Below are 13,358 nucleotides of genomic sequence, written 5' to 3'. Positions count from 1 at the left end.
AAACCTATGCTGCACGCCATCAATAGCAAGAATATCCTTCCTCAAATTTGGAGACCAAAACTGCACAGTACTCCAGGTGCGGTCTCACTAGGGCCCTGTACAACGGCAGAAGGACCTCTTTGCTCCTATACTCAACTCCTCTTGTTATGAAGGCCAACATTCCATTGGCTTTCTTCACTGCCTGCTGTACCTGCATGCTTCCTTTCAGTGACTGATGCACTAGGACATCCAGATCTCGTTGTACGTCCCCTTTTCCTAACGACACCATTCAGATAATAATCTGCCTTCCTATTCTTACCACATTAAACTGCATCTGCCATGCATCCACCCACTCACACAACCTGTCCAAGTCACCCTGCAACCTCACAGCATCTTCCTCACAGTTCACACTGCCACCCAGCTTTGTATCATCTGCAAATTTGCTAATGGTACTTTTAATCCCTTCATCCAAGTCATTAATGTATATTGTAAATAGCTGCGGTCCCAGCACCGAGCCTTGCGGTACCCCACTAGTCACTGCCTGCCATTCTGAAAGGGACCAATTTATCCCCACTCTTTGGTTTCTGTCTGCCAACCAATTTTCTATTCATGTCAGTACCTTACCCCCAATACCATGTGCTCTAATTTTGCCCACTAATCTCCTATGTGGGACCTTGTCGAAGGCTTTCCGAAAGTCAAGGTACACTACATCCAACGGCTCTCCCCTGTCAATTTTCCTACTTACATCCTCAAAAAATACAAGAAGATTAGTCAAGCACGATTTCCCCTTCGTAAATCCATGCTGACTCGGAACGATCCTGTTACTGCTATCCAAATGCTCCGCAATTTTGTCTTTTATAATTGACTCCAGCATCTTCCCCACCACTGATGTCAGACTAACTGGTCTATAATTTCCCGTTTAAAAAGTGCGATAACATTAGCTACCCTCCAATCCACAGGAACTGATCCTGAATCTAAAGAACATTGGAAAATGATCACCAATGCGTCCACAATTTCTAGAGCCACCTCCTTAAGTACCCTGGGATGCAGACCATCAGCCTTCAGTCCCATCAGTCTACCCAACACCATTTCCTGCCTAATGTGAATTTTCTTCAGTTCCTCCGTCACCCTAGGATCTCTGGCCACTAGAACATCTGGGAGATTGTTTGTATCTTCCTTAGTGAAGACAGATCCAAAGTACCGGTTCAACTCGTCTGCCATTTCCTTGTTCCCCATAATAAATTCCCCTGCTTCTGTCTTCAAGGGACCCACATTTGCCTTGACTATTTTTTTCCTCTTCACATACCTAAAAAAGCTTTTACTATCCTCCTTTATATTATTGGCTATCTTACCCTCGTACCTCATCTTTTCTCCCCGTATTGCCTTTTTAGTTATCTTTTGTTGCTCTTTAAAAGAGTCCCAATCCTCTGGCTTTCCACTCTTCTTTGCTATGTTATTTTATAGACAATAGACAATAGGTGCAGGAGGAGGCCATTCGGCCCTTCGAGCCAGCACCGCCATTCAATGTGATCATGGCTGATCATTCTCAATCAGTACCCCGTTCCTGCCTTCTCCCCATACCCCCTGACTCCGCCATCCTTAAGAGCTCTATCTAGCTCTCTCTTGAATGCATTCAGAGAATTGGCCTCCACTGCCTTCTGAGGCAGAGAATTCCACAGATTCACAACTCTCTGACTGAAAACGTTTTTCCTCATCTCAGTTCATCTAATTTCTTCTCTTTTATTTTTATGCTGTCCTTGACTTCCCTTGTCAGCTATGGGTGCCTCTTACTCCCCTTAGAATCTTTCCTCCTCTTTGGGATAAATTGATCCTGCAACGTCTGCATTATTCCCAGGAATACCTGCCATTGCTGTTCCACAGTCTTCCCTGCTAGGGCCTCCTTCCAGTCAAATCTGGCCAGCTCCTGCCTCATGCCTCTGTAATCCCCTTTGCTCTACTGTAATGCTGACACTTCCGAGTTTCCCTTCTCCCTCTCAATTTGTAGAGTAAAACTTATCATATTGTTAGTTTAATAGGTGGATGCTGGTGAGATATGGAGGGTATATCAAATGACGTATTATTGAGTAGGCTAGGGTTCTGTCCTCTCGAGATCAGAAGACACTGTGTCAGGAAAGATACAAAATAGTATAGTTTAGTTTAGTTTAGAGATATAGTGTGAAACAAGCCCTTCAGCCCAACAAGTCCGCACCAATTAACAATCACCAGTACACTAGTTCTATCCTGCACACTAGGGCAATTTACAAAAAGTCAATTAACCTACAAACTTGCACGTTTTTTGGAAAGTGGGAGGAAAACCAGACCACCCGGGGCGGTCACAGACAGCACCTGTAGTCAGGATAAAATACCTAGAAGGCTCAACAGGGTAGACATGGGGAAGATAGCTTCAGTAACTCGGGATAGGACACTCAAGGCTCAGAAAGGGATAAATTTCATCAGTTGGTGGTGTTTCTTTGTAATTCTCTAACCCAGGAACTGTGCAGGATGAGTTTTTGATTACAATCGAAACTGGTATAAAATTTTGGTTTAGTTTAGTCTAGCTATGATGTGGAAACAGGCCCTTTGGCCCATCGAGTCCACACCGACCCACGATCCCCGCACATTAACATTATCCTACGCACATTAGGGACAAATTTACATTCATACCAAGCCAATTAACCTACAAACCTGTACATTTTTAGCATGTGGGAGGAAACCGAAGATCTTGGAGAAAACCCACGCGGTCACGTGGAGAACGCACAAACTCCACGCAGACTGCACCCGTAGTTGGGATCAAACACGAGTCTCTGGTGCTGCAAGTGCTGTAAGGCAGCAACTCTACTGCTGCGCCACCGCGCCGCCCAAGGCGGTTAGGCCACATTTGTAATTTGGTGTGCAGTTCTGGTCGCTGTACGATAATAAGGATATGGGGGCTATGGATAGAGTGTAGAAGAGATTCACCAGGATGTTAGAAACAAGAAACAGATGCTGGTGTACAAAAAAAAGACACAAAATGCTCAAGTAACTCAACGGATTAGGCAGCATCTGCACAGAACATGGATAGACTTTACAACTTTAGATAGCTCCTCTGTCCCTCCCTTCCCCTCCTCCTTCCCAGATCTCCCTCTATCTTCCAGTCTCCACCTATATCCTTCCTTTGTTCCGCCCCCCTGACATCAGTCTGAAGAAGGGTCTCGACCCGAAACGTCACCCATTCCTTCTCTCCCGAGATGCTGCCTGACCTGCTGAGTTACTCCAGCATTTTGTGAATAAATCGATTTGTACCAGCATCTGCAGTTATTTTCTTATATGGATAGACTACTTTTCAGATGGGGACCCTTCAGGCTCATTGTGAGGGGCTGGGGAGTGAAAGCTGGGAGGAGGGCAGGGCAAAGCTTGGCAGATAATACATTGTTACAGGTGAGGTGGGTTTTTTGATAGGTAGATGGTTGGACAACCAGAGATGCAACGACAGAAGGTGTGAGACAAAAGGGTGGAAGAGTTGCTACGTGGGAAGTTAGCGGAAGGAATGTAGGTGGAAAGGGAGGGTGAGGAGAGAAATAGGTGTGAACCCAGGTGTGGCACAGGGATGAAGGGTGGGACAGGGACAGAGGAGAAAGGGGTGTATATGGGAGAAGGGGGAAAGGATGGACTATATAGTAGTTACCCAAAATTACAAGATTTTAATGTTCATACCAGGATGTTGCTTGGACTAGAGGGCATGTGCTACAAGGAGAGATTGAACAATCTTGGATTGATTTCTCTGCAGCATTGAAGGCTGAGGGGTGATTTGGCAGTATATAAAATTATGAGAGGCATAGACAGGGTTGACAGAATCTTTTTTCCAAGGGTGGAAATATCCAACACCAGAGATTTAAAAGGAGAGAGGGAAAGTTTGAAGGGGATTTATGTGGCATGTTTTTTTTAACAATGTTGTCGTGCCTGTAATGTGCTGCCAGAAGTGGAAACAGATACATTAGCAATATTTAAGAGGCGTTTAAACAAACACATGAAGAGGCAGGGAATTGAGGAAAATAGACTGGGCAGGCTGATGCGGTTTAAATTGGCATCATGGTGGGCACAGAGATCCTGTGCTGTACTATTCTATGTTCAGTGCTTGATAGATTTCTGGACATTGAAGGAATAAAGGGATATGGGAACAGAATAGGTTAATTGTAATAGATCAGCCATGGTCCTATTTAATTGCAGAGCTGAAGTGAGGGGCTAACGTTTCTTTCGTACTTGTGTCATCTCGTCACCTTGATATTACTTGTGAATAAATGATCATGAAATAAGATGCTATTTATAAAAAATATTTCAGTCAGTATTGTTCTTAATTTAAGACATCTTCAAAAGTATTGAATCTGTATCAGGGCTGAAAAAATTCATTCAACTGAATTTTATGCTTTGCATAACCTGGCGTCAACAAACTCAGGGCGATTGAAGAGCAAGAAAATTAATACTGTAGTAGCTGATTGTGACCACTTGGGGCTGCTCCAACACACATAGAATCACTACAGTACTGTAATCTTACGATAATACAGCAAAAACATCTCATTTAAAAACAGAGCAGTGTGTCTGCGGGTTGGTACAAATCTTGTTGGAAAAATAAATTAATGCCAAATTAACGTACAAAACATACAGCAATTTCAGAAAATTGAGGTTATTCCATGAATTACTAATCTCCAGGATTTGCTGGTTAATTTATGTAATCTATTTCACAAAGATGGTATCTCACCTTTAACTGCCTTAATATTTCTAAATACTTGTCAGATTTGCACATTAATTACATATTAAGCTTGCAGCAGAAAGTTAAAAGCACAAGTCACCTTCCAACAATTTTGACAACTGTTTAATGCAAAGCCAATCCCTTGCTCTAGGGCATAAATTTCATTCTATAAAAAGCTTATTTAAAATCACATCTTTACCTTTTCCTTTCTAACTCTGTTTACGCAATCTTTCGTTTGAACTCCTTTGGAATATCATTTCATTTGAATGCACCAACTCTAATTCTGCTGCTTCATAAATCTGAGTAATTAAGAGGTTCATTGCTCAACTGTATTCAATCCTGATTTTTGATGCTCTCTGAGTGGAGTTTTCACATTTTCCCTGTGACCACACATTTCCTCCGGAGCTAAATATGTGCAGGTTGGTAAGTATATGGGCTACTACAAATTATCCCAAGTGTATGCGGATATAGGCAGTGGTAGAATCTGGGGAAGTTAATAAGAATGTGGGGAGAATAAAGTGGGATTAGTTCTTGGGGTAAGTTCTTGATGATTGGTGTGGACCGAAGGGACTTTCGTTGCAAGCGTGGACTCTATAAGACATCTGAAGGTGTCCTGTGGTATCTGGCACCAAAACACTAGCAGCAAATCCTTCAAGTCCTATAATTTGCGAGGTGGAGCCGCCGTGGATCGGACTTGCCAATCCAGCACATCCCACAGATACTCAATCGGATTGAGATCTGGAGAATTTGGAGGCCAGGGCAACACCGTGAACATTTCATCATGTTCCTCAAACCATTCCCGAACAATGTGTGCAGTGTGGCAGGGCGCATTATCCTGCTGAAAGAGGCCACTGCCATCAGGGAATAACATTGCCATAAAGGGGTGTATCTGGTCTGCAACAATGTTTAGGTAGGTGACACGTGTCAAATTGACATCCACATGAATGGCCGGACCCAGGGTTTCCCAGCAGAACATTGCAGAACATCACAGTCCCTCCACCAGCTTGTCGTCTTCCCAGTGTATCCTGGTCCCATCACTTGCCCTCGAAGAGCCTTGGGCGCCTAACACCCTGTCGCCAGTTTGTGGTTTGTCCCTTCTCGGACCACTATCGGTAGGTACTCACCACTGCTAACTGGGAGCACCCCACAAGCCTTACAGTTTCAGAGATGCTCTGACCCAGTCGGTTGGCCATAACAATTTGGCCATTATCAAAATTGCTCAAGTCTTTACTCCTGCCCATTTCTCCTGCGTCCAACACATCAACTTCAAGAACTGACTGTTCACTTGCTGCCTAATATATCCCACCCCTTGACAGGTGAAATTGTAACAAGATAATCAATGTTATTCACTTCACCTATCAGTGGTCAAAATGTTTTGACTCATTAGTGTGTGTGTATATAGTGCAAAGACATATATATTTATTTTATATTACACTACGAGTATATTAAACCACTGAAAGCCTGCCACTTTCAACACACGCTTTCCAGCAAGATCTGGCATGTAAATGTTTTGACCGATAGGATGCAGAGCAAAACCTAATGTGGGATCCTCCTCACCCCATTATTGATATAAGATTGCCTCCAAACAACTATATGGAAGACACATCAGCAAATGCAACTCAATTTTAAATGTGCATGAAATAAGCAGCTATTTATAAAACATTTGGGCATTACTCTTAAGACACCTGCAAAGGTTCAACAATCAGCTTTTGCACTATCGATCTTCATCCGTGGCTCTATGTAATTTGTGGTCAGGTTTCCACTCGTTAATTTATCCCAGACAAAGATGTGAACCTGAAGCCACCTGATGCATGTGCCTTGTGATCCCACTAAATGAAGAAGTTCACCATGCTGTAACCAGCCCCCATGATGGAGTAATCATTGTGGAAAATAAATTTCTTCAAGCAGGAAGTTCAGAAAATTATTAACATTCTTGAACCTATAGTGTGCATGTAAAATTTGCCAATGGGTCATTCTCACCCCAGCAGATTCAATTTGCTGATGAGCTGTGAAGTAGAGGAAATTTAGGAAACTCAGAGGGAGAGGGTTATTTGGAAAAATTGGCTATGTACAACACTTCTAAATAAATATCACAAGTATCCACCTACTTTACGCAGCACATCTCCCCAAGAGTTCTTCTGGTAAGTTGAAATGGTGATGTGGAGCGAATGGTGTTCTGGTGAACAATTTGCTTGGTGGATAAAGCCTCTTGGAAAATAAAGCATGTCCCCAGCTTCAAGCATGGCATCCATAATAGGAGTGCCCAACTCCGGCTGATTAAAGTTACCTGGGCAAGACAACGCAAAGAGTCACAATTACTTCTGGTAATTGTGGAGTCATACAGTGCAAAATACATGCATAACACAAAAAAATGAAGAGGAACTGAATACAACTTTTTGAAAGTACTCACGGCTTGGAAGACTTGGAAGAATTTCTTCAGCTGACCTGTGAATACGATTGAAAAGATGTTGGCACCAAAAAGAGTGACTTACATTATTTACAACAAAAATAAAAAATACCAAACATAACAAAATAATGCAAATGCACAATATTTTACATGTTAGAAATCCAAAATAAAAACAGAAAATGCGAGAAATATTCAACTGTTCAAACTGCATCTATAGAGGGGGAATCTGATGAAAAGTTAGTTCGATGGCCTTTTGTTAATGCCAAGTAATAGTTTAGTTTATTATTGTCATGTATACTGAGGTATATTGAAAAGGTTTTTATTGTGTGCTATCCAGTCAAAGACTATACACATGATTGCAAACAAGCCATCCACTATACTGATAAAGGATAAAAGGGTAATACATTTAATGCAAATTCAATGAAAGATATCTCAAATGGGGTAGATGGGAAGTCAGGATCGCACTCTACCTGGTGAGAAGACGGTTCAGTTGCCTGATAACAGCTGGGAAAAAACTGTCCCTGAACCCGGAGGTAAGCATTTTCAAACTTCTGTTCCTATTGCCTGATGAGATAGGGGTGAAGAGGGAGTGACTGGGGTGAGGCTTGTCCTTGATTTTGTTGGTGGTCTTTCTGAGGTAGCGTGAGGTGTAGATGGAGTCAATGGAAGTGAGGTTGGTTTGCATGATGATCAGGGCTATGTCCACAACTCTCTGCAATTTTTTTGTGGTCTTGGATAAGGTGTTCCGAAACCATGCTGTGATGCATCCTGATAAAATACTTTCCACGGCACATCTGTAGAAGTTGGTGAAGGTTGTTGGGAACATGCCAAACTTCCTAAGCCTTCTAAGAAAGGTGAGGCATTGTCGTGCTTTCTTGGCCATAACTTCGATTAGGCTGGTCCAGGACAAGTGGCTGGTGATATTTCTTGTTGGGAACTTGATGTTTTTGGCCATCTCTACATCAGCGCCATCAATGTGCAGCAGGGTGTGTGTATACTGCTTCGTTTCCTAAAGTCAATCACAACCTCCTTTGTCTTGCTGACATTGAGGGAGAAGTTGTTGCCTTGGTACCAGGTTACTAGGTGCTCAATCTCCTTCCTCTACTCCGTCTCATGATTAATTGATATCTGGCTCACTACGGTGGTGCCGTCTGCAAACTTGTAAATTGGGTTGGATTGGTATTTGGCTGCACAGTCATGAAGGTATAAGGAGTAGAGGGCTGAGAACACTTCCTTGCGGGGTACCAGTATCGAGGATTATCAAAGAGGATGATTTGTCACTTATTCTTGCTGATTGTGGCCTATTGGTCAGGACTTCAAGGATCCAATTGCAGAGGTGAGTGTTGACTCAATGTTCCATGAGTTTGGAGAAAATTGTGGTTGGGATAATGGTATTGAAAACAGAGCTGTAGTCTTTGAATAGGTGTCTGAAGTAGGTGTCATTCTTATCCAGGTGTTCCAGGTATGAATGTAGGGCCAGGGAGATGGCATATGCTGTGGACCTGTTGTGACGGTAAGCAAACAGCAATGGATCAAGGCTGCTTGGTAGGCTGGATTTAATATGTACCATAATCAACCTCTCGAAGCACTTCATGATGGTGGGTGTCAAGGCCAATGGGCAGCAGTCATTAAGGCATGCGATCTTGCTGTTAGTTTAGTTCATTGAGTTTAAAGATACAGCGTGGAAACAGGCCCTTCGGCCCACTGAGTCTGCACCGACCACCGATCCCCGCACATTAATACTATCCTACACACACTAGGGACAACTTACACCACGCCAATTAACCTACAAACCTGTACGTCTTTGGAGTGTGGGAGGAAACTGAAGATCTCAGAGAAAACACACAGTCACGGGGAGAACGCACAAACTCCGGACAGACAGCACCCGTAGTCGTGATCGAACCCGGGTCTCTGGCAAGCACTGTAAGGCAGTAACTCTACCGCTGTGCCACCGTGCCGCCCTAAAATTGTACCATCCTGGTTTTCTTTGCCACCGGGATGATAGTGGTCTTCCTGCAGCAGGTGGGTACCTCAGAATGAAGTAGGGAGAAAGTAAAGACGTCCGTGAACACTCCCGCTTGTTGTTCCTCGCAGTTCTTAAGGAAGCGGCCAGGGACTCCGACTGGGCCAGTTGCTTTCAGAGCCTCAGGTAGGCCGATCTAACCTCTGCAACAATGACCCAGGGAAAACTGCACTTGAGTCTGATGGGATGGCTTGGCCTTCTGCTGAAAGCGAGCATAGAATGCATTCAGTTCATCAGGGGGAGAACTGCACTATCATTAGTGATGCTGCCTGACTTCATTTTGCAGCCAGTTATAGTATTCAGACCTTGCCACAGTCGATAGATGTCTGAGTGTTTATACTGGGACTCATGTTTGGCCCAATCTGAACCTTGGCATTCCTGATGGCTCTGCAAAGATTGTGGTAAGATTTCTCGTATCGCTCAGGACCATTTAACGTACACAGTGGTCTTGGCGTTCACCTGGGAACGGACCTCATGGTTGATCCATGGCTTCTGGTTGAGGAACACTCAGATTGTCTTCTTGGGGACGCATTCCTCTACACATATACTGATGAATTCAGTCATGGCAGAGGCATACTCCTTCAGGTTGGCTGCAGATTCCATGAATATGGACCAGCCCTCTGACTAAAAAAAATCACGAGGATGTCATTTGTTTCTGCAGACCAGCACTGAATTTCTTTCTGTAACAGATCTTCCCACTTCAGTTTTTGTTTGTAGGCATGGAGTACAAGTACAGCTAGATGATCCAATTTCCCGAAATACGGCCAGAGAATGGAGAGGTAGGAAGAAGAGACATGCAGATAGTATTTTGGTAGTACTTTCTTGAAATTGGCTTAAGTGCCCGGCTACAATGACCGGGCCATCAGGGTCTCTCAAGGTTAATTGAAGCAGAGTGCAGTTCATTCAGAGCAAGCTTAAAATCAGTATTGGGAGCAAGGTAGACTGCTGTCAGGATAGATGAGGTGAATTCCAACGGAAGGTATTAGGGACAGCACTTCAGTTAGATATTCCATATCTGGAGAGCATGAGCTTGCCAGGGCCACCATGTCTGAGCAACACGAGGTACTGATTAGGGGGCAATATTAGACAGAAGGACAATATTCTTGAAGGTCTGAGACCCTCTTCCATTTACAAGATTATTTAGGGTGAATAAGCATTGAGCATCAAAATGGTTAGGGATTTTCCACAGGAAAACAATATCCTCTAGGTTATTGAGTTATTCTGCATTTCACGAGGAAGTGGAAGCCAAATAAATCACATTACTCCTCAGAAAGCAATGAAGAACACTGATTTAGAAATTAAGAAAGGCCTCTTAAATGATGATAGCCCTTCTACAATTTCAGAACTGTGCACTGTTATGTAGTGATAAAATAAGCTAGATCACTAGGAAAACAGCATGATTATCTAGCTTTTCCAGGTTTCGATAGAAATGAAAATACAAAAATCGTCTTCTCAGTTATAGTACTTCAGAAGTTTTTTAATCCTTTTCCTTCCCTAGAGATTCCTGGCATATTCCCCATTAGCACCTACAATGATACGTTTCTGCTTGTCTCCATGTAGGTGTCTATTTTTGAACCATCAGTTCACGTCTACCATGAAATGGGAAATTATTTGATTGGCTAAGTATGAAATGTCTGAGATACAATGTATTTTCTATTAACTTCTATCCAATAATGGATCATGAGAGATGATCAAAAAAAGTTGGAAAATTTATTATACTGCAGAAACACAGCCTTCGGGTAAATGAGGTCTGGGGAGCAGTCACTACTGTGCTCGGATAGATTACATGCTACACACCTAGGATCATAGACACGCCAGGCCTTTGTTCCTTCCAGTTGAATCACAAATGCTTCAATATCATCATAGTGTGGTGCGAATCCCTGATTCCCAGGAGGAGTCAGATAACTTTCATAAGAAAACAAAACAAAGATTAAAATATTTTCATGTTAGACCAAATGCCTATTAATTTAAACTGAATTTGACAGTTTTAGCGATTCCCCTGGATATTAATTTTTCATTAATAAATAAATAATTTTGAGAAATGCCACCACTGAAATAATAGTTACAATAGTGATTACAAAATTCTACTCAATTACATCAACACACTAAAATGAATAATCTAGCACCCTTGGGGCTTTGGTAATGGCAGATAACAGATTTACCGGACCATTGGAAATTATTTTTTTTTATCAAAGAATAGGTAAGCTTATGTCTTTTTTTTACAAGCTGTTCAGAGTAGTATAAATTTTCCAATGAACCAAGTATTTTTAAAATGAGTGTACAAACAGGGCTTCAGAGTGTTTAAAATGAGGGACGGAACTGGGTCCCCGAGTGTTTAAAGTGAAAGGAAACATGGGCCCCATGTGCTAAAAGTGAATTTGGCACAGGGCACAGGGCCCAGGTATATTTAAAGTGAATTGAAACAGTGTCCCAGTGTGTGGGAACAGGGGCCTATATGCTTAAAACGTGTTTGGGGCCCCTGTATTTAAAGTAAATGGCGAGATTAAAGTGAGTGTGGGAACAGGACCCCTAAGTGTTTAATGTAAGTCAATTAACGGGTCCTCCACTGTGTATTAAGTGTGTGTTGCAACAAGGCCCCAGTGTGTTTAAAGTGGGGGTCAGAATGGGGCCCCGAATGTTCAAAATGAGCTCTGTTGAGTCAGAAGGCAGATCATTGGAATTTCCGATCAATGAGATATGGATCATTAGTGTTTTACTTTAAATGTATATAAAACTAGTATATACATGGTGTGAAACAATGAGCTCACTTCATTTTTTCAGGAGCAACTTCATTTTTTCTAAACCATAAATTTTTTTCTAAAAGACCAAAATGCTAAAGTAATACAGAACCCAAAGGATTAAATTGAATATTTTAAAGAGTCTATATAAGAAGTGGCAAGTAAGATACATGCCAAAAAAGGTGACAAGGCAATGACTCTCAATACAAAGGAAAAATGTAACCACCTAGTTTTGACATTAAAAGATAAAAAGTCACCAAAAAAAAAGTCTTGCAGTCTTAATTCCATTAAAATCCTGGGGATTACCATTGACCACCATATAATTGCAATGGGTTACAAGAGAAGGTCAGCAGCTGGGTATCCTGTGGCAAGTAACTCATCTCCTGAAATTTCAAAGCCTTTCCACCATCTACAATGATAAACATCAAGAATATGATAAAAGCTCAGCCCTGGCACCAAAAGCAATTAAAATGGTCAACATCATCAGCTCAAAGCAGCCCACTTGATTGACCCCCATATTTACAGTCAATCATCCATTGTCTCGACCAACAGTGCATAGTTGCTGCACTATGTACCATCAGTGTACTAAAGGGTACTGCAGTTACTTCCCTAAATTACATTGACACCTCCCAAACCTGCAACCTTTACTGTCAAAAAGAAAATGGAATTTAGATGCGCTTATTCCTTTCCATACCCCACATTTTCCTAACTTGGATCTATCCAAGATATATAACTTGGATATATCCAAGTTATTATATATATATAAACATAGCACAAAAAGTAAGGAAATTTGTGTTTGGTAGATTATTTCTTTGTTGTAACAATGCTTCTTGGCAATAAATCTTATACCGTTGGAAAGCCTGTTTATTTCCCTTTTAAATGGTGCCACATTTGTAAGGAACATGCATTTGTGGGATGAGCAGCAGAGCTGAGTATATGGGTTGCGCCCATGAAAAATTTGCCAAATCTTCTCTGCCAATGCCAAACAGCTTATTCTGCTGTTGCTATTGACTCTTGTTTTGAGCTTCTGGTACCCCCAGGTGCTGACAATCAGGTGCCTGATTGGCACCTGATTGGCAGCATCTGTGAGCATGGGCCCTGCTACAGTGGTCAGTAGGTGTCTGCTCCAAGAATCGGCATGCCACGTTTGACTGATCTGGATAGGGCCCGTGCGATAGGGCAACTTCAAGCTGGTATTCCGCAAAACCAAGTTGCGGCATTATTTGGAGTAAGCCCTAGTACCATCTCCAAAGTGAAGGCCAAGTTCCATATAACGGGGGATGTCAGAGACAGGCCGTGAAGTGGGCGTCCCAAGAAGACGACACCCGAAGAAGATCATTTCCTCACCCTGTCAGCACTTAGGAACCGTAGGCTGTCTTCTACAGATTTGCAGTCAAAGTTTGCAGGACGATATGGCCGACGGCTCTCTGCCCAGACAATTCGGAACAGACTGCACGCAGCCGATCTCCGGTCTCATAGGGCTGC

General features: G+C 42.5%; 1 protein-coding gene across 1 annotated transcript in view; it reads right to left on the bottom strand.

The window, feature by feature from the left end:
* riox1 (ribosomal oxygenase 1) overlaps positions 1–13,358 on the bottom strand; it is a 69,343-nt gene that overhangs the window by 23,887 nt on the left and 32,098 nt on the right. The window contains exons 7-9 of the mRNA XM_078405875.1: positions 10,933–11,040; positions 7,116–7,150; positions 6,814–6,992 (exon numbers count right to left, since the gene is read on the bottom strand). Of these exons, the coding sequence (XP_078262001.1) occupies positions 6,814–6,992; positions 7,116–7,150; positions 10,933–11,040 (322 nt within the window). The remainder of the gene's footprint in view (positions 1–6,813; positions 6,993–7,115; positions 7,151–10,932; positions 11,041–13,358) is intronic.

The sequence above is a fragment of the Rhinoraja longicauda genome, chromosome 9 (assembly GCF_053455715.1).
Source record: "Rhinoraja longicauda isolate Sanriku21f chromosome 9, sRhiLon1.1, whole genome shotgun sequence".
Classification (NCBI taxonomy): Eukaryota; Metazoa; Chordata; class Chondrichthyes; order Rajiformes; family Arhynchobatidae; genus Rhinoraja; species Rhinoraja longicauda.
This window is presented reverse-complemented; position numbering and strand designations above follow the sequence as displayed.